This window comes from Stegodyphus dumicola, chromosome X1, assembly GCF_044657685.1.
Source record: "Stegodyphus dumicola isolate Sdum_Otavi_A_Nest chromosome X1, ASM4465768v1".
Taxonomy (NCBI): domain Eukaryota; kingdom Metazoa; phylum Arthropoda; class Arachnida; order Araneae; family Eresidae; genus Stegodyphus; species Stegodyphus dumicola.
The window spans coordinates 93,168,599-93,192,235 of record NC_140780.1 but is presented as its reverse complement, the minus strand read 5'-3'; the positions used below and the strand labels follow the sequence as shown (position 1 = coordinate 93,192,235).

At 29.9% G+C, this 23,637-nt stretch overlaps 1 protein-coding gene across 1 annotated transcript in view; it reads right to left on the bottom strand.

Annotated features, from left to right (window-relative positions):
- Positions 1–23,637, bottom strand: part of LOC118185251 (uncharacterized) — an 84,003-nt gene that overhangs the window by 39,046 nt on the left and 21,320 nt on the right. Inside the window, exon 2 of the mRNA XM_035355095.2 lies at positions 790–850. Coding sequence (XP_035210986.1) covers positions 790–850 — 61 coding nt within the window. The remainder of the gene's footprint in view (positions 1–789; positions 851–23,637) is intronic.

The window sequence follows — 23,637 nt, the reverse complement described above, 5'->3', positions numbered from 1 at the left end:
ACTAAAATTCTTTGAAATGTGAACATGATCCAGAAAAACCGTTATCGAAATTTCGTATCATATATGTAACTAGTATATATTTCGTATCATACGCTAGTTACTGAGTGATACTATGATATTTTATAAGTAGAAAATCTAAATCATTCCTTTGTTATTAGTGAAGTAAAACTGGAATGAGTAAAATGAAAAAAAGGATGATATTAAGAAATTTTCTATGCTCTAAATAGCGAAACATTCAATGATTTAAACTATTATTTATACTTTATATCCCGAATTAGTTAATATTGTTTAAAGTCTACATTAATTTTAATTTCGAATGATATTTATTATGAAATAAAGTTGTTTCTGCAAAAAAGTTCATAACTCAAAAAACTGTAAAATTTACTACACGGTCTTCATGATAAATAAGTTTAAGAAGAAAAGGTAAGAATGCAAAAATTTAAGCAATTTGTAACCTAATACGTTTCTTACTAGAAGTGAGAGCATGTACATTTAATAATTAACATCTATAATTCAGAACTCAGATAATAAACAAGACTAGCTTTAAAGTTTAAAAGCACTACGACACACCTGCTTAAAATAGAATTCTTTCAAACAATTAATTTTATTTTAAAGAATTTAAATTTTTCGTATAACTACAGATATTTAAAGCTTGAAAATTCACTTACTAATAACTTATTGTAATTAAGAAAAGCTTTGTAATTTTCTTTAACATAATTTTAATTATTTTTTAACTTATAATATATAATGTAAACTTAAAGTAATAAAGCGTTAAAGAAATCTGCTTACCATATCTGTAATTTGATCGGCATTCCATCCAAATTAATAATTTTCTGTTTGAAATCAATACCTGAAGAACATGAAAACAGAAATTACATGAGAGAATGTTTTATGTGTTATTTCATGTAAATTTATATGCATCTAATTAAATATACATGAAGTAACGTGTTACACAGCATAATAAATGAGAAAACATTCATTCTTACCTAAATCGATGGAATTAAGAAGATAAAAAAAATGTTTGTGGAGCAGTTAAACAATGGTGCAGAAAACTTTATAAAAATTAAATTCCACATTAGTTTTAAGAGAACATTTGAAAAATGAGGTATCCGGGCTGATTGAAACAATGCATTCCTATAAACTTCTCCTTTGCACTAAAGCATATGACCCCTTGATTGCTCTATCATCGGCCCAATGAAATATTAGGATATTTATGTGGGCGAAATTAATATTGAACAACAAAACTCTGAACTGTCATTGCACAGGTTTTGAAATGTCGCTGGATCATCAAGTTAAAAGAAGTTAGATCATTTAAAAGGACAGATCTTTTATGTGAATCACTTGCTCAAATTAAATTTGTCTCAATAAAAAGCTTATCCTTGATATTTCTAGGTAATGCACCACGTTAATTTTCTAAAACTTAATGCTAATGCACTCTTAGAAAGGCTTAAAAATGAAAACATCTCCAAACTGGGGAACAAAGACCACGTGACAGAATTGCCAAAGATCAGTAGAGCATTGTCCCCGACTTTCTTATATTTCCAGTAATGCCATTGTAGCATTTTCAGTATTCTTAACATTGTCTGATAAAATACAGAAGCACTAAATCCATATATTAGCTTTTTATTTGTTCTTTTTGGTACTTCTCAGCTAATCATAAACATCTGATACGGTTCTGGACATTGTAGAAGAATTGTCACTCTTTATCAGATAATTTTATTTTTGCTTGGATGCTGATGATGACTTTGCGAACTCAGAGACATAGAGAAGTAAAAGATGAAATTTTATATATATTTGAGAAAGCCATCGTGAAGTAAGAATGGATGCAACCATCAATCCAAACAGATGATTATATCTGGTCTTTATTGCTTGATTTAACTGCGGCGTCTAGTTGAAATTATGCTACATACTGCTGAACGTAGCATAATTTCAAAAAGGTATCGTCATACAGGTGCAATATTACTTTCTAACAAGGTAAAATGGAATGCCATACGACATCTTCTACCTCGATATTTATTGGAAATGCAATCGAATTTTCATATGAAGTATCATATGCTCACATTACATGTATTTGCTGCCAGCCAACCATACAGTGAGGTAGTACATAGTTGCAGAGGACAAACACTTATTACATACGTATAAGGAGCTGGCTGTAGGACTACATAGATCATGGTTGTAAGTATTTAATATAAATTTGTCGACTCTTTTATATACTCTTGTACACATAACTTCTTCTACCGAAGCGTATCATGGATACTATAATCATTTCATACCATATTTACTTGAGTATTTGCCACCCTCGTGTATTTCCCCCCCTGCTTGTATTTTAGTACATGTTTTAAAGATTCACTTTTCCCCTTCCTTAAGACTTTCTGAAAGTGAGCTCGACTAAATTTTAAAGTGGATTCGTCTACATAGTGATTATTTTCGCCTTACAAATTGATTTGCTAATGGATTTTTGGGTGTATGGGCTACGATAGATAAAGCAATGCTTCAAGAAAACGAGGATGTCTAGTGTTCTTGATAGTTCTGAATATCATTACATCTGAGAAGTCAGACTGAACGATGGCAAAGATAATGACAACGGTGGTGATCCCGGTTCCAGTAACACTAAATGATTTAAGGCCTAGGGAATAGCGGCAGGCAACAATAACAGCGGGCGAGATTCAAGATGCAGACAATTAGAAATGAAGCTATTATATTAGTATATCTTGTAAAGTTACTATTGCCATGTATTCTTATTACTGTATAGGTTTTTCTAAATATATAGTATTGTGATAGTTACCGCTATGGGTACTCACTCACTCACTCACTGTTACTGTAATCGTGTCCTTCAGAAACAAAATTATTCGCATAATTTTCCCCTCTTGATTTTCGCACGATTAAATTATTTAAAATCGAGGGAAAATAAGCTTCTTGTTCATCATTCCAAATACTACAGTATAAACGTCATATCCATCATTCAAAATAATATAATATTATACTTTGCCATTAATTATTATTACTGTTATAAATATTTCCTCCGTAACTTTTACTTTTCCAAATACATAGTAACTATCACTTTACCTGATTCAAGTACTATCATTCTTTCAAAACAAATGAGATTGTAAATTCCCTTTCGACACGGAAACGACCCTAGGACAGTGACAGACAGACAAAGTGTTTTGAAGATTCATTATCAAAGTGTAAATTTCCTCTTCATATTTTTTAAGTGATCATGATTGGATGATTCTATTATAAGATCATTTCAGTAAAAATCTGAGAATATTTAATAATAGAACATAAAACCCCATTCAGTTCCGTTTCTGTCTCCTGATTCATTATGAAAGGAGATTTAATTACTTATAAAACATTTGGTATAAGAATTTGAATTAATAAATGAATGCTCTAGCTCCTATGCAGCTTGCTGCCAGATTTCTGGTTACATAAAATTTTATTAACTTATTGTATATTTAATTTCTTAAAGTGTGGAGACGTTAAGTAAATATGAAGTCACATCTGAAGACATATTAAAAAAGGTTTCATCTAAGGTTCTTTAATTACTAAAATTATAAAACGTACTTAAAAAAACTGCTGTTTTTAGTATTGGAATAGTGCTTATATGCAAATTCTTCACCAAGAAAACGCTAATTTATAACGGTATGAAAAGCAGGTGAAAATATTGTATTTATAATGAGCAACTGAACAACTACAATTTAATAGATTCATGGCTGTATCATAATTAATATAAAAATAATCCAAAAGTTTGAAATATAACTGTGTAAATGCAGAGATGCCAATTAATGACAAATTTTATTTTAGAAGAAGAAAAAAGTATACCAAAGCTAATAAGTATTGCAACTATCTAAAAACAAAACAGTCATCTAAATATTCCACAGGACAAAAATTTACATTCGCATTTAAATTTTAAATAAATATTATGAGAGTTAAATTTGAAACAGTCAGTATAAAGTTTATTAAACCACCGAAGGTATCTGAAACACATAATTTCGTAATATTTAAAGAACGTTTCAATGTAGTTTGAAATAATGTATTGGTACTATTACGAAAGTTTCTCAAAAATATTTTCTTTAGCTTAAAATACGTTTGCAATATTCTAATTGATTGTAACTTCAAGTTATCTTTCCTCTCAACGCCTTTATTTCATCCAGTGACCAATAGAAGACCACTGAAGAAACACAAGGCCATTGAAGTATACTGAAGAAGCTATACAGTACAGTCATGATTACCCATACTACAAATGCCCACACTATAAAAGCCTACTCAGATAAAAGCCCACAATGATAAATGTTCACACAGATACCAATTTTTTTTCTTGTGCATTATGTTCAGTTTATACAAAGCAGATTCTTATTTCAAAATTTCATCGTATATCGTGTGTTTCAAAAGAGAAATAAGTTCTTAAAATTACTCATCTTACTTCAGTTTTTATAAGCAATATATATAGTATATATCACAGCAGTTTTTGCTACCTCAATAGGTTTTAATTAAACTGTATACCCATTATGTCTATATATTTCTTTATAAATATATTTACATCTCTCTCTCTGTATATATATATATATATATATATGTATGTGTGTGTGCTTGTATAAAACTTTTAGCATTACATTTAAGCCTCGAATATATCTGGCAAAAGAAGAGCATAGAGCAAAGGTTTTCAAAATATGATACATGTACCACTTATGGTACAATACATTATTTTTGGTAGTATAAAGTTTACACGACAGATTTAAATGAATGTAAAATATTTAAACACGAAACATGTAAAACATGAAAGCACAGACATAACCATCTTTGCACAGCTGATAGTTTATATTCGATTTGAAGAAGAACAAGTCAAAAATGCAGAATTCATGTTCTGTGAACCTCTTCCAGTTCACACCACAGCGAATGATACGGGTTTAGCCCTAAAATTTCAAAGTTCCTCAAAATGTAATGAATAAGTGATATTTTCTTGATCTTAATTAAAAAATGACTATCTCATTTTTTACCTTGATTCCTTTTTTTCCAATATACATACAAACCGAAATCAGATACATTTAAAAGCTAGCAGAAATTTTCATGTGTAATGAATATAGAAGACAGCCTTCTGTACGGAATTTTCCGGCCGGGTTTTAGGAAAATTTATGTCTTTATCGCTAGCCATGAAATACACTGAAAACAAATGTGTTGGGGTGTGTTCTGACGGTGCACGTGCAGTCATAAGTTGTCGCGGTGGGGTTTCTGCCAAAATTAAGGAAGTTGCACTGGATGAAATGTTCACACATTGTAGCATGCATCATGATGCATTAGATAACAAAACAATTTTCAGAGGACTAAAGACACAGGACTATCAATCTGCAAAGATAGTGGATTTTATTAAATGTTGGGCCTTTAATTCCCAACTGTTTGCAATTTTGTGCAGTGAAAGGAGTAGTAACTATAGTAAACACCTTTACACGCAGAAGTGCGGTGGTTTTCAAGAGGAAAAGCTTTAATTAGACTCTCTAAATTGCGTTCAAAGTATTCCTGAAAGAATCCAAATCTGAACCCTATCATTGTTTTGCTAATAAACTCTGGTTATCATGTTTTACGTATTTGTACGATATTTTTGGAAAACTGAATGAAATGAATTAAGGTTTACAAATTTCCAATATAACTGTCTTTGTTGTACATGACGAAATAAGTGGAACTATGTAAAACTAGAATACATAATTTAGGACTTTATTAAGGCTTTAGAGTCATTAAGAATTTTAGGAGATGGAAACATGAACAATATGCAATGCCCTTGCCGGGATTCGAAACTCGAAACTTCCGATGCCAGCCGGACTTGTTTTCTAATTACAGCCCGAAGACACGTGGTTATGAGGGAGAAAAGCCTCACCACATTACAACATTAACCTTATAACATTTCTCCAGGAAACTGATCTGCCATTGACTGAACAATTAATTGAAGATATATTAAACACTGCATAGGATTTATAAGCAATTTTCATTAAGACTTTCTTGAAAATAGAGAAAATGAAACTTGGCGAAGAGCTGCTTTTTTTGTGTTTCGGATACTGTTCTAGATAATCAGTTCTAGATATTCAGTTCAAATCTGTTCTAGATATTCAGTTCAAAAAAGAAATAATTTTTTAGGCATTTCATGTGACAGAAATCTCATGAATCAGTTCAAAAAAGTAGCTTTCAGAATTTTGGGTTATAAATGAATATAAATATATTTCCGAAAAAACGATAAAATTTTAATACCTGCAACACCTGAAAACTTAACGAAGCCGGACTGTTCAGTTAAGCTATTGATAAAAATATATACATAGGACAAGGCTGGTGTTTAGATCTGACATAAACTTTAAATTAATGAAGATAAAAGGCGATATATCGAAATTTGTTACAATGAAACGGGTTATTCGTCGCATTAAACCAATAATAAATTTTAATATTTGTTGTTATGTATTATTACGCGCTATATATTTATTACAGTATAATGTTATTATTAATAAATATATAGTATATTTATTATTTTGTTCTAAAATAAAAATCTCATTTAAAAATTTAATTGAATAATATAAATTTAAAATGATTTATTCTTTATATAAATCATTTAAAGCATTCCAAATATATTGCACTGAATTTTAACCGGAAAATTCTTTTACGATGGTATATATATTTTTTATTTTAATTTATATGGTAATAAATTAAAAACGTTTGAGAAAATCTGGATGTTGGTCTTAGAGCTTCTCCCTAGATACATCAAATTACACAGCGTATAAAATGGATGCAAATTTAAATCATGTGCAGGGAATAATTATTACTATATTGTTAAATTATTTCTCAGCTTCAGAAAATTTTGTGCCATATTGAGTTTAATACGCAGAAAAAAGAATTAAACTTGAATTTTTGCTTCAGCGAACGGGAGGGTTTCCTAGTATGAAAATATTTGTTTGCACAATCAGAAGTATTGTTTTAACAGGGAATTAAAACCAACATTTCAAATAATTTAGTTAAATTTTATGTTTATTTTAACATCATTGCAGTTTAAAACCTTACATTTAATCATTATAATGATTATCGAAAGACCTAATATTATTTTTTTGTGGGCATTTGTCATGTGCGCTTTTGTCATATAATCCTGTAACTGGCCGCCGGCTATTCACGTTTCAGTCTGCTAACTGATAGTGAACAGTTTGAAGTTTCTCCTCGTTCATCTCCCATTAACTGGAAGAAAGGATTGAAGAAGAGAGTATTATTTAATTGCTTTATTATTGTTTAACTGTTTGTTAATAGCCAAATTAAAATGGAGTGCTAAGAGACTTGCATATTACAGTTTGAATTTTGATTTAGATATTTTTCCCTTTTCTGTCCTAAAAATAACGATCTATAATAAACCTTTTTAAACTGCATCATTTCGAAATTAATACACCTCATAGGACCTTACATAAAGGTGTTAATGAAAGCACTTACATCAAAGTTTTATCCAATCACAGACATCGAAATCGAAACTAAGAGTGCAAACCATAAACTTTTGATTTCTGTCCTTTTCTTTTGAGTGCCGTTACATTCCTGCCACATGCTTGGCAACTCGCCGCTACTCACCTCTGTATATCATCAACCGCAATGTTATAATTGTATTGCAAAAATGGCACAAAATGGGATGAAGGATGTATTCAAATTGCGCTCTTTATGATGTATGTTACAATCAAGATGTGCAATCTAGAGAATTGTTTTGCCTAGAAATAAAGTGTATTGAATCCTCACAATGGATACATTAGTTTGTAACTACACAGTTATGCGCCTCCAAAACCATCACCATCTACAATTTTGACCATGACTTGAAACCATCTCTATCTTCTCTTGATCTGTAAATCAATACATTTATTTAAGAATAATGTTTCCTTTAAATTTTTCATTTTTGTAGGGTAGTGTAAAATTATTAATTTCTAAATTTATAAGACCTAACTTGAATATACAAGTAGTTAGTCTTAATTTTATGCAAAATTTGAATTTTAGTACATTTATGTTTGTATTTAATGTGTGCGATACTAAAGAATAATGGATTATGGCTATAATTCATAAGTAATAACTTTAACATGATTATGCAGTAACAAAAGCCAGTTAGTTTCCCATAGGCTTTTATTCGCTGTTGCAGTAGGCACCTCACAGCCATCAATGAGTAGTTATGGTGATTCGCTTGAAGGGGATCCATTTTCTATCAAAGTTTACTTTGATACTGTATTATAGTTTGTAATGTTGCCCCAACCTGCACGCAACAATAGTGGTGACTGCTATGAACTGGAAAGTACACAAAGTCTTGAGAAGGGTTTAAATCCCTTTTTATTCAACTTTAGAAATTACAGATGCGTGCTCTTGACGCTCACAAACTACGCCGACCCGGCGGTAAAATAAAAATAAGAAACTAAAAATGAATAATAACAAGTGACTACCTACGAGGCTCTCTAAACGTAACTAACCTAACCGCGTTCTAAAATACCGCTGATATTTCAGCAAACTTCTGAATATTAAGTTTAAAGATTCGACTATCTGCCGAGGCAAGCACACAGGCCGAAACGCGTGGTTCTTCGATTTCTACCTAGCCACCTCCACGCTCGTGAAGCAAGAAAAGCACACTATCGAACTCGTTTCCCTTCTATTTAACTCAGATTACTTCCGCTGATAATTTGAATACTTTGCGCGTTCTACTAAAATTTACATACTCTGGCATTAGCAATTCCAGGGGAAAGTAAGGCTTGACAGGAAAGATATCTTAAAATAAATGTTAGTTAAAATAAATATAAACCCTACAAGTTTAATAGCTTTTTGTACTTATTTGTTTCTTTAGTCAATTTTACGTTGGTTTACAATAAAAATGTGAGTTGTTTCACACTGAGCAAATAACTCTTTTAATGTAATTCGATATGTATATAGAACAAGTTTTAAGTTTTGTACTGAATATGATATATTTTATTAAAGAATTGTAATAGGAGGATTGTAAATTTACGTAATGATATTTAAAAAAGGATTTTCAAGAAATTTGAACTTTGATCATTAGTTCTTGGACACTTTGGGACACCAATTTTTGGACAGTTCTTATAACATTTGAGGAGAAACATTTGAAGAACTTTAAAAATCATATTTTGAGAGAAAAAGAACTTTTTAAAATTTATAAATTGGATTATCATTTTATTTTGCATACTTCATAAGGTCATGTTTTTGTATCACTTCTAATTTATATTTTTATGCTTCATTTTCTATTACTAATATATAAGAGAGTTAAAGAACAAAATGACAAGGCATAGTGAAACAAAAGAGTGTATCTTTCAGAAAAATGTTTTTTTCTTCCTTTTTGCATTCAGTTGTACATAGAGTAATGTTTATTTTCATGTGCTAACGCTTTAATGCTTTTCTCTAAAAAGGCTAAGATTTTTCTATTTGTTGCAGGGAGGATGTAAAATAAAAAATATGTAAATTTAAATTCTAACTGTGATTTCAAATAGTTCTCTAACAATCTATGCTAATTTGGCAAGTTTTCCTTTTTGTCCTGAAAATAGTAGCTGCTAATAATTAATCGCTTTAAACTGCGTGATTTCCAACTTAATTCATGTTACATAACTTTGCAAATAAAGGCACTTACATAACCGCTTTAGCAATCACAGGAATCGAAATCCAAATTAAAATTCCAAACCATAACGTTTTTATTTCTCTCCCATTTTCTTGAGTGCTTTACATTCCTCCTCTGTGCTTGCTTCCAACCAACTCACCGCTGCTCGCCTCTCTGTATATCACCCCACGTATTGTTATAACCGTAATGTAAAAGGGCACAAAAGAGGATGAAGGATGGGTTCAAATTGCACCCCCCCTATTATAACCTATGTTATAATCAAGAAGTGCTTCTAAAGAATTATTTTATCCAGAAACAACATGTTTTGAATAGTCAGAATGGATACACTTAATACATAGCGCTTCAACGACGTCATATTTTACAACCTTCTCGGCCATGAATGAAATTACCTATGTCTTTTCTCGCCTCCTAAATTATTCAATGCATACACATATACACATACAAACAAGAGATACTACTTATATGGAAAGTAGGTGGCCAACAATCTAATAGGAAGAATACAAAGCAAATTTTTGTTCTTTTTCAAACAGCAGATAAAAAATGTTCAACAGAGACACGTTTCTGAATTATATCTGGATGATTATAAATAGAGCAACAAAAATAAATTAAAAAAAGTAAGGTAATTAAATTTTTTTAAATAAAATTTATATTAAAAAATAATGTTATAGAATAAAGCAAAAGGATTTTTAATCAATCATCAAGATATTATCTTCTCCGACGTCACCCAGACAAATAATAATATATAAAAAATAAACAGTATAAGATTAAAATACTCCAACAAGAAGCCAGAGGAGCAAAAGCGTTAACTAATTTGGATAATTAATATTCAATTAAAAATGTATAGCCTAAGGAATGAAAAACTGATAAAGGATTATTGTATAACTAAGGTAATTAAAGTTTGAAGTCAAATTCAAGGAAATGAAATTAAATCATATAAGAAGACACTTCGTCAAAGATTTCCAGTTTGAAGAAAGACCACAAAAGGCAATTAGTTAAAATTTGTGAAATTAAACGAAAGGCAATTAGCCCAATTTTTTCAGAAAAACGCATTAAATGCTAAATGGAACTGAGTAAATAAAAGTCTTAAAAAGAAAAGGGTAAAACTGTATCAGAAACCTTTCCCAAATTACTTGGAAACCTATAAAAAAAACTTTGGAACTGTAATCCTCGAGGAAGAAAGTAGCCAGTACGTTGCGGTAGGGAAGTAGATGTAAAAAAATAAAGCGAGTTGTGTTGTAGTCAGTTGAGATGGAAATTAAAAATTCCAGAACTGAGTTGAGGTGAATAAATATATCTGGTAAAAATGAAGTAGGAGAAAGTGTTAAAATTTAAAATTTGTATCCAGAATTTTTCTTTAAATTTAAAAACTAAATTGTATTAAAATATATTAAAATTCTAAATGTATTATATTAATATAATTATGGAAGTAAGTAATGGTTAAGGTAAATTAAATGCACAAAGAAGAAAAATTGAATTTATGAAAGCAGTAGGGAATTTAAATAAAAGTAGCATTTAATTTTTAATTTAATTGCATCTAATGGGGAGTAGAAACAGTTGTGAAAATGAAAAAGCTAAGAGAGAGCAAAAGGTCTTCACCTGTTTGGCATATAATAGGGCTAGAACAGAAATGGCTATTTTTTTATTAACAGAGATAGAGGGACTATTTACGTATTCGCATGGATGATTACAATTTTTACACAGTGGTACGATTTTAATAGTAAATGCCTCCAAATTTGGTTTAAGTACTTTCTATCACAAATAGTAATAAGAATTCAAAAATTTAAACGACGTGTAATTTATGGAGTATCGAGTTAATGAAATTAAGAGGAATTTAACTATTATAAGAGTAATTTGGAAATACTGAATTTCTAGAAGAAAGTCTTCAACAACAGCGCAAATATTTTTAATTCTCAGAATCTGATTGGTAGTGGTGTTAGCAATTACTGTTTTAGATATATTTAAATTCTAATGTATTAGTTGCATGGTATGAAAGTTGAAAAGTCTTTTTTTTATAAATATTTTATAGTTCAAAACTTTTAGGTCAAGGTAATCAGTTTCATTACTATCGGTACTGGTTTCATTAAGTTCTACACATTTAAGATAAATATTAGCAGTTTCAATTAATTCGGAATTATTGAATCTGATAACGTAATCTAAAGGTAAGATTATTTTTTTTCATTTTGTTCAAAGTTATGCATAAAACTGAACCCTGGTACAAAAAGAAACAGACTGCAAACTGAAGTTGAATAATTCGTGACTATAGGCATACCAATCAATCTGTTGGAATATTTAATATTAAAATTTGATAAAATTATGGAACAGTGAACATTCAGGATACGTAATATACTTTTCAAAGATAAGAATGCTATTGAGTTCTGGAAAAATTTCGCAGCACTTGTGTGCAGGCAAGCCTCCACATTATTCAGCGTCAGGTGTGCTACCCGCAACCGCTCAAGGACAACTACGAAAAAGATTGCAACAACTGGTTTCTCGCCTTTTTCGTTTTTCTGCAACAACTTGCTACTGGCGTTCGAGGGTGTAGGACGGGCGTCGGTCTGTCCTCTCCCCGGCCGATGCGATGTGCCCTTTTCCTGCTTCTCTTTGCTGTTCCTTCGATGCTGTCTGCCATACATGAAATTCCTTTTTATTGAGATTTTTACATGAAGATTCAAGAAAATAATTACTCCTGTTTCCTGTACATCGTTGCAGAAAACAATTTTTGTTCAGCTTCTTACACCTTTCGAGAACTGTTCGCGCGCACGTGTTTGTGAGATCTGAAACTTCCTGATTTAAAGAAGAAAATGCAGAAATACCAGGATTGATTAAGTATGCTTAATGACTGCCATCAAAATTTGATTGTTCCTTTTACACCAAGACTTTGTTTCGAGAGGACCGAGAAAGATTGACTTTATTCTGAGTGCAACGTTAATTCTGGTGATGCGCATCACTCGTGCATGATGTTCAAATTGATTCGTCTGTCTGGTTGATAATTTTATTTATATTAATGCTTATTTCAATTTCATAGATGAAGAATAAAATATAATTGATTTGGTAACATACAGTTGTCATACTTTGGGGTAAGTACTTTGATTTCATACTTCCTTCTAGATCACACATTTTGATCTGCACGCTAGTAAGTATTTATGGGTTATTGCTACACAACGCGATTTACTAAGTAAGCAATTCATTTGATTTACATTTGCTAATCCTTTAATTCAAAAAACGCCAAGTGACTATTTTTGGTGCTCAAGTAATTCTAATTCACTACACTTAATTCTATTTCATTTTTACATTTAGCACCGCAACACACCATCTATTATAGCAACTTGTTTAAACTATAACTGACTTTCTTTTAAGGGAAGAGAGGTGTACAGGTTTTTCAAAATCATAACTGTTTATATCACAAATACTAATAAATGGGTTTTAGGACCTTTTATTACTTTTAAAGTGTTTTTCCTTCCTTTCCACAGGTGTTCGTGGTATAAGTGGAAGCATACTCGACACGTATTTGAGAAGTCTAGGGTTCTAGTCCCGGTGAGGGCACTGCGCATTTTTCACTTCACCTGCTTCAAAATAATATAATTACTTTAATGATCCAATAATGGTTGGTAACTTTAATGATCCAATAATGATTGGTAACTTAATATCATGGGCCATGAGCTTATAAACGTTTTTTAAAATGTTTTCAAAAAATGTCGATGTTCTTTTTATAATTTTTAGCACATTTGGTAATAACTATGAATTTAACCGATGCTTTATGAAATTTTGGAAGGGCATAAAGATTGGGAAATTTATTTATAGAAAGCTTAATTAGATATTTTTAATATTTGGGTACTGCTAATCTATTATAAATTATAATACTGCTAATCTTTTTTAAATGGTCTTTTCATTGTAATTGGAAGTTTCATTTAATTGTTTTCAATGATTTCATAACATTTCGAATGGATTAAAAATTATTATTTGCTTTATCAATGGAGATAATAATAAACTGATTTTTTGCATTTGAATGTCATTAAATAGTTCTATTTATTTTGAAAATTTTAAATTCTGATTTTAAAAATTTCATTTTTAATGATTTTAAAAATGTTGTTTTCTCATTCCAAAAATGTACTAATAGGAAGACGAATTTCTAACTTGTTTTAATAATACATGTATTGCTGATATTGTAGATAACGAGGTCAAGGCATTTTTTATTATTGATTTTGGGAGTAAGACGGGATTAATACTTTGTAGTACAAGATTTCAAAGTTATAAATTATCAGTTATTTTTAGGTGGCATGATTACGATAATTATCAACGAATTTAGATCATGACAAATTTAGATAACAAATTTAGATTATGACAGTATCAGACAATGTTGTCATAGATCTGGATATGGTTTTTAATCAAGGAACTTAAGGTTTTAACAACATATTGGAAGAAAAATTTAGTATTGAGACTGGAAATAGGGCTTTATTATTATGTAACATTTTATTCAAGTTAATTTGATCAGAAATATGATGCAAAAATCACTTATGCAATATTTTGTCAGTAATGTGTTTAGATCGTAATTTATATTTTAAAAAATAGCAATAACATCTTTAATAATAGAAAACATGTAAAGTTGTTTTACCAGAATTTTAAGTGTTTTTTACTTAAAGCGAGAAAATTAGCTTCTCAGTTTTTTGAATAAAATTAATTTGATTGAAGAAATTTTATATTGATTTAATAATATTGCAAGAATGAAGTGGTGTGTAATTAATGTTATTACGTTTACCCAAAGTACCCCTTTTAGTTTTATTTTGAAAAAATTTGAAAATTACTATAAATGCTATAGTTGTTTTGTGCTTTGTGTGTAGAGTTGTTGTGTTGCTGCTCGTAATTAATGGAATTTAGTCCAAAAGGATGAAATGTTTTGAGTTTAAGAATGTAAAAGGATTCTTATTAAAATTCTTTCTGTTTGGTATGAGTAATAATGCCAAAGATTTCAGTTTTAATATATTCAAAACGGTGGTGTTTAAAATGTTCCAGTTCGGCGGCGTAATATGTCTTGTTTTTATAGTTAGAGTGACTATTAGTGAGTTTTTTAATTTGTATTCTGTAGTTATTAATTCTGAGGTTAAGATTATTTTTAATTTGTTCAATGTATTGCTAATTACATGTTACGCAGGTAATAACGTAATTGAAGTTAAATGTTTTCAAAGTGATTGATTTATGATAGCATCATGATTATGAGGTAAACAATTAGAATTAGGATATTCTCACTATATTAATCTTTTTAACTGAAATGTGATAAATGTAAATAGGGAGCTACCCTAATTTACATTGGGTTAATTAATGGAAATCTCAAAACAAAAATTTAAATTAAAGTAAACCACTCTGTAATGATATAGTTGAAAATAGGAAATAATAAGTAAATCCATCAGATGTGCTAAAACTTACTTGCACATGTATCTGGTAAATGTGAAAAAAGTTTACAAATTTGAAAATTATGATTATTAATTATTAAAGTATGCTGCGATTAAGCAATCAAAAGAATAATTTAATCAAAAGTAGGTAACCAACAATCTAACAGGAAGAACACAAATGAAAATTGAAATAAAACAAAGATTAAATGGCTCAATAAAATAATTTAATGCGAAAAATAGTTGAAAATTCTTTTGCCTTTTTCAAGGAGCAGCCGACAAATTTTCACGAGAGCTACGTCTTTGAATTACACCTGGATGATTATCAAAACGGCAAGCAAAAAATAGATTAAAATTAATTTAAAACAAAAAGTAAGGTAATTAAAATACAGTTAAAAAGGAAGGTAATTAATTTTTTAAAAATAAAATTAAAATTAAAAAAATGATGTTATAGAATTATATAAGAATGTTTTAATCAGTCATCAAGATATAATGTGCTCCAATGTCACCCTAAACAAAAAATGCTGTACAAAGTGAAAGAGTGTAAAATTAGAACACTCCAAAAATATCAGAAACAAATGTACTAATTAATTTAATTTGGCAAATGTATATTCAATTAATGAATTTTACATAAATGAATGAATAATGATTAATAATTGCTTGTTTATTGTTACATCGGAGCAGATTATATCTTGATGATTAAATAAAACTTTTTTACTGAGCTGTATAAGATTCTTTCCGTATTATTTAATTATAATTTGAAAATATTTTAGTTGTCTCAGATTTTTTTATAAAAATTTTAAATATCTTACTTTTTGTTTAAAATAAATTAAAATTTTTGTTCGCCCTTTTTATAATAATCCAGATATAATTCAGAAAAGTGGCTCTGTCGAAAATATTTTGGCTGCTCCTTGAAAAAGTTAAAAAAATTTTCAACTCTTTATTATATTACTTTATTCAGCTGCATTGTTTTTGTTTTGTTTCAACTTTGATTTGTGTTCTTCCTGCTAGATTGTTGTCTACCTGCTTTTGACTTAATTATTACCGCTTGATTGAACTATATTCGCAGCTTACTGGGTGACTTTAATAATTAATTTCGAAATTTCTAAACTTTTGTACATATTGTGTGTGTATAACATACGCACAATTATTTATAGGCAAGTCTCTCTAAGTCAGTGATCCTTCAAGTGGATGATACAATCCCCTCCAGTGGGTACGGGAGCGGTATAAGAAGGCGAAATCGAAGTTCCAAGTGACATTGGGAGAGGGATCATATAACAGTCGGTGGGCGGTGAAAATCATAATGTTTATACGGCAGGATTCGTGTCTTACTTCCACCTAATTTTCCAGGAACTAATCATTTGCAGCTGTAATCTAGCATAATCTGTTTGTTATCTTGGCTTATGGCCTGATTTTCTTTGAGGCGGATGTACAGTGGCTGACAAACACCTAGCGCAAAGTTTTTAATTGAAAAGTATTGGTTCTGCGTTCAATTTCGAAACCAACCTCGCAACTGCATAGAAGGAGAAGAGTAGTACCATTACTTAATGTATAGTCATGTATTGTCATTAAAGATACATAGTGCTTTCATAAACACGCAGTATTTTAACAAACACTGTACCAGCAGAAAATGCTATTTCAGGTTTCATCTCAAATATATCTTAATCGCATCTGGTTTGATCTGTCCCAAAGTTGGTTAGCAGTGCAAGTGTAATACCAGAATCAAAATTTATTTAATGCGTGCTGCTTAAGTGTAATAAGGAAATAATATTAAGAATTTTTTAAAATATTTTTAAACATCTTTTTATTAAGCTATTATAAAGTACAAACTGAGTAGAGATATGGCTAGTTAAACATACAATTAAAATATTTAAGTGTATTTTTAATCTATCTAATTGGTGGATTTAATGACAGGAGATCAAAAGATGATTAAAAGAAATGTCATTCATTCTTTAAGATGTTAACTTAATATGGATAGCAATCACAATAACATTCCCGAAAATGTTTCATTGAAATGTCACAAATGCTTCATTGAAATTTAAAATACGATTCAATAAAAACATTTAAAAACATTATTAAATTTGGAAGATAAAGAGCATAAAAGATCAACTAGATTTTAATCAGTTGTTTTTAAAATATTAACAGATAAAAATATTTCTTCTGGTTTTAATCTAAAAGTAAACTTACGTGGGAAAAATATCATAAGCACTCAAATACTCAAATATTTACCAAGCGGAATTAATCTTACCTTTAGATGAAAGGTGATGACCTGAATCTAATAAAAACCAAAAATGTAATTTTGGCGTTTGTGGGAAAGCTCCAGATACATAAAAGAACTTTGGGAAGGGGAGAATTATCTACTTTTCAAATTCGTCAACTGTAAAAAAATGACACACCTGAAAATTGCCAATATTTTGAAGACCTTGGAATAGGATTTCAGGAAACTACTTTAAAAATGGATTTATCCTATTCGATTCAACCTATCTTCCTGTACAATTACAGAAGCATTTCAAAACTTTAAAGTAGAACACATTAAGTATAAATAAAAAGCTGAAATTTAGTTCTAGATCTGAATGCCAACACTTTCGGCTGCCTGAGCAAGCAACTGAGCTTTATCTTGGTTTCTGAAAATACAGCAGAGAAATCTTTCATGGTATTCTCTTCGTTCTTTTTAGGAGGAAGCGTGTTCAATGCGGTACGAAATTTAATAATAGCTGAAAACGGGAACTGGCGACAAATAACTAAAATCAAAGGTTTGTGGAAGCTGTTAGCAAAACTGGGGCAGAATGCTGATAATATTGTAGAAGTTCTTCAAGCTTACAATTCTCACTCAACTTATTTTGCTATTAGTTTATTTCCTATACCTGTACTTGTATAATTGAACTAAATATGAGCGTATATTTACAATAAATTTAATTAATATACGATTAAACCACCCTAAGTATTGCTGCTAAACTTTCAAAATTATTTTAACAATAAAATGTATATATGAGTTCCTAGGGGGCGTTGAGCATTCGTGATTTTCTAAAAGTTGACCGTTAGCGTAATAAAAATAGAAAAAAGCCCATTCCTGCACTTGCTATGTTACTTTGAGCGTTTATATGTTCATTTATTAGAGATGAAAGTTGCATTATACATAGCTAATGTTCCTACGTTTAAAACCAAAGGATTTAAATCAAATAAAAGAGATTTGTCATTTAGTGCCAAAACTCTGCTGCAATCACTTGATTAAAAGTGAATTCTATGTAAATTATTGGAAACTTTTTATTAAAATTTGCTTTGAAGATTAAATTGCTTTCTTTAAACTATTTATTGCATCAAATACGCTAGAAGCATGTTTAATAGACAAGTATAACTAAAATTTTATGCAGCCGGTTTCATACAGATGAGGCAACAAAAAATAAGTGAAAAATTTGAGGATGCTGACAGTGCACTTCTTGCAGTCTTATTTAAACAACTGTATAAGTAAAAGAAAAAGTTGAGCAAATATAAAGAAGTTTATGTAAATGTAGATAAGTATTTACTTATTTCTGCAGAAAATACAATAATCCATTATTTGCTTAAATGCGCGAGACAGTCCCTTCAAGTTTTAGAAGCAAATAATTCTTCCATTTTTGAATTAGATATAAATAGTTAGAAATAATAGCAAGCGAAATCACCAACTAAGAAAAAAAGCTTTACAATACACAGATACACTCAGAAGTCTTACATTTCACCAATGAATAAAACAACAAATAAGAAGTAAGATGAAATAGTCTTCACTGAAAAATATTATTTTAATTTCTTGTTCTACAAGTAAGCACTCGAATCGACAGCTGTTTTAAAAAATAAATTATTGTTACACTTGAATACACTCAGTTAGATATCCATAATTTCCAAACTTACAGATTATCCAGAATTACTGTACGATTTTAAGAAACGGAAAACGCAAGAAAATAATTCTTCAGTCAAGAAAATGAACACAGGTTTTGAAATAGGAAATTGGTTTGCAAATTAATAATAGATTCGGAGCTGCAAAATAAATATCGATTGAAATCGAAAATGAAGAAAAACGCCAGATAATAACAAGTGACAAAAAAGAAAAGTATTATAGGCGAACACCAACTGAGATATACAGGAAATGTTTTATGCATATAATATTAAAAACATACAAATTAACTACAAATATATATCACGATCAAAATCATAAAAATTAAAATGACAAAAAGGGAGTTAAAACAAAAATTGCAAACTAAACTATATTTCAAGATAAAGGACTTTTTGTCAAGGATTGAGTTTTCATCCTTCATATAATACCAAAAAAGCGTTTATGAAACGGAGAAATTACGAAGTCATTGTCTGAGAGGTTTTCGGAAGTCAATTAAATAAGTGATTTGCACAACTGCGCAAAACAAAAACAAAGAAATTCATAAAATAAAAAATGGTAACACATCTGTCTTACTCAGGTAGTAGAACCACGCCCAATGGAAGATTAATGAGAAAAGTTTCAACCCTCAGTAGGCTGCAAACATGCAATCTATTTTCAAAAATATAAAAATTTGTTAATATGGTAGAGTTTTTGAGGACATGATAAGGCATATTGTTCTTGATTAAATTGCGGTTTAAGGAGAGAAAGAGTGAGCGAGGGAAATTTTGCTTAGCGTCTGTTATGGACTAAACTTATGCAGAAATTTTAAATAAGGATTAATATCGTTTTGTTTGTTTTTTTGTTGTGTTTGGAATGGCAACAAAAAGATTATTCAGTTTTGTTGTTCGAAGAATTGTTTATATTTGCTAATAAAAGAACTTTAATAAAGATTATTTTCGAATTAAAAAATGTGGATTAACGTTATTTCAACAAACGGAGTTATCAAGATCAATTTGGAGTCAGGAGCCTGGACGTCTTCGTCTTTGCTATAAATCTTATTAATTCTTATAATATGAGTAATAACCAGGTGTAATATCCCCTTATTCATGCAAATAAGAGAACCAATGTGTGAAATGTAAACGACAGAAGTAACATATTTTCTCCCGTCAAGAGTTTAGCGTGCACAATATCTTTTATATAATCTTAATTTAAAGACACTCAGCGTTTTGATAATCTCTGTATTTATTTCTTAATAATGATAAATTTTGGGTAAATGTTTTGTGAAGTTTCTGTTACAACAGTAAAGGTTATAAGATCGTCGATACCTCTGAAATTCAAGACACTTCCAGAATATAAAATTTTTAATTAGGTTACGTGTTCATAAAAAGATGGAGACTAAAAGCAGAGAAGGGAAGTCATTTCGGTAAGCATATAACTTGCAGAAAAGTATTATTAGAGATGGTGCGAATTCTAAATTTTCTTGAAACAGAATCCAAATCCTATAAGGCTCTTGAATCTTTCAAGTCTCGAATTTCTCGAGTTTTTCATATTAGAATATTAATTAGAAGAAAACGAAAAAAAATATTAAATATCTTTCCACATTGACTTGATATCTCTTGGAGCGCCAAATGGGAGCTGTTCCTGATAATGGAGTACCGCTTGGGAGAGGTGTTTTGATTTCTTGTTGCAGCTAATTCTAGGCTGCGTGGTTAAGATGCTTGCTGATATTACAAATAGCCAAGCTGTTAATATCTCATTTTTAATAAAAGCAAAATTTGAAATCAAGTTTAATGAAAAATCAAGTTTAAGACTACAGTTTTTAAAAATACAACTGCACTATTAAAATAATGCTGATGAAATTTTGTAAATGAAGTAAATATTTGAAATTCTGGAATCTCATTCTGGAGTTCATTTTTTGTAAAATAATTAAAAAAATATGATGTGAATACCACATGACTTCCTTGTACGACCTATTATATTATTTGCTACATATCATTTAAACTTATTTCCTTGAATTATTCTGACTTAAATAACAATACCTCAAAGCGAGTAGTAAATGACGTCCAAAACTGCAAATTTTGAAGTTAAATATCCCGGTCAATTTTGTCACGTGGGAGTCAAACTTCTTATAATTTTATTTTTTCATAACGAGTATAAAACTTTCCCAAATATAAGTATTTTAACTGGGAGAATGCATTAAAAGTTAGATTTCGTTATTTGTCGAAAATTAATTAAAACAAATTTGAAATTGCCAAAACAATAATATTTTATCCGGAAGTATATGACTATGACCAACGATTGCGAAAATAAAGGCCATGTAAGGACTTTTAAATCGGGTAAGGGGGTCGGGTGTATGTATATGTATATATATATATCTATATATATATAGATATATATATATATCTATATATATATACGTATATTCATTTGATTCTGCCAGTTGCAATAAAAAAGAGAAGTATACAACTAGATGTCATAGCAATTCCATATACAAAATTTCAACATACACTCATTGGTCATAATTTTATATATGATTAGTGTCCGAATGTTAAATTTATAGCCAGATTTACCGAAGATTTAATAATCCTTTTCCTCAGCAGATGTCATTAAAATAATTTTATAGTTAATCGTTAACTATGATAAGATTTCAAACAATGAAAACCTTAATTACATAATATATTTTATTAAACTCGTAAAAAATTAACATTTTTACACAAGCCTTGTAAGAACAAAAATCTCGATTACATATTTTTTAAACAGCAGCTCATTAAAAAACCTGATTTTCCAAATTGCCGATGATCCCTGATTTAAGATTTTGGGATGTTATACCAATACTATAGTCAAAGATGCATTTGTTGTTTTCTAAAAGCTTCTTTTACGAAGGAAATTAAATCACGAAATTTTGAATGGAAATAATTATGTTTTCTATTGAAGTTTTTATTTAACACAGATACATAAGCTTACACAAATTATTTTTAAACTGACATTTACAAATATTCTGTAATTTACAAATTTTTATGTAATATAATGAATTTAGGACGCTTTAAATTGAGATTTTTGTTATTTCATTTCGTAGGATGAAAGTGACAAAGTTGTACAATTTTGCATTCTACGGAATATAATATAAAAACGATATCCTTTCCTGCGATAAGAAATGGGTAACTAATTAGAGCGTCCTTGGCGAACACAATGCTTAAAAATATAAATTTTGCTTATTTTAACCGAAAGGTCTGTGATTGGAGACTAACTGCCTATCGTATTTGATTTAGATCTTAAACTTGAATGATGTGTTTAATGCCGACCATTCAAGAGATAATTAATCGTGATGACTTTTTTTAATGCAGAATACTGCATAAATATATGCAAGGTATGGTAGTAGAGGGATAAGTTTATCACTGAGAACCAGTCAACTTCGAAATAGGTGTAGTAAATAATAATGTTGCATGTCAGTTGTATCAGTACTACATGAAAAAAAGGAACTTGTGAATAAGTGTTTTTGTAACATTGACTAGCACAAAATAAAGATTTAGGCTTCGAATTGGTCTCGAGCAATGTACTTCTTCGCTAGTGCACTGCTGTATCATTAAAGCTAGTGCACTGCTGTATCACTAAAGCTAGTGCACTGCTGTGTCACTAAGCAAGCTCGCCTAATATCTACTTGAATGTTAGTCGATAAGGTGCGCCCTCGCTATCTTTCTACTAATTTGCTAGTTAAGACACACGCCATTTGAGTCTGTCTTTGCTTCATATCTGCTTGAAATCAATTAAGCAGACGTTGCCATTGAATAATGGCAGAGAAACGTAAGCTAGTAGTTTAGTAGTACTTCAAAATGATTTGTATTAATTAAATTACGATACGTTATTAAGAAAAATTATCCGCTTTGAACAGGGATACTTAGGGAATGAGCCTGCATTTAAAGCTAAAACTAAGAAAAAGAACGAAGCATTCCACAGACTCCTTGTTTTACTGAAAATACAAGAAAGTAAGAAAACATATTCGATGGCTTTTGTCAGCTAAATAGCTGGATATAAGAATTTGGAATTCTCATAATTATTCCTTGAAGCAAATTCTGATCCATCACAATTTCACTGTTTTATTTTTCAAACAAGAAATTAGATAGATTGCCAATTTTTTATAGAAAGCTTTTATTATGTTTAAAGAGAAAAGCCAATTAACTTTGCTTCGCTGCATCTATATCAAACAGTTTCTATTCAGAACATGGAACTTATTTTTCTTTTATTATATTTTGTAGAACAGCGTTTACTTCATAGCTTTCAGTGAATTACTTGGACGTCTGTTATCGAATGTGTCACTGAACTTCCTCTCCTCAAAAAAGAAAAAGGAAAATTTGCCGCGAGTTAAGAATTACAAGCGGTGCAAGTGAGGTGAGTAGCCTCACCCTGAAAGGGGCACATCTATTCAGATGCAAATGATATTTATTTTATTACTACATCAGAAATCCAATCGATTCTTTACAAGGACACAGGAAAAATGGGATCAAAATAACACAAATGGCATTTTTAATACTTTAAAGGGTTTTTAACAAAACAAAACAAAACAAAAAATCAATTAACGAAATTTTGAATTGCAGTAATTGTGTTTTCTATTTAAATTTTATGCAAAACAAGTAACTTTAAACGTATTTGAATGTTAAGTTAAAATAACAATATTCTCGGTTCCATTCTAGCATTAACGCTTCCTTAGGGAATTCCTTTTCATTTTCGCTTTCTTAACGTAAATTCTGAAAGTCGGAATATATGGTTTCTTATTTAGACATTGAAGTTAAAAGAAATCAGACCATAAA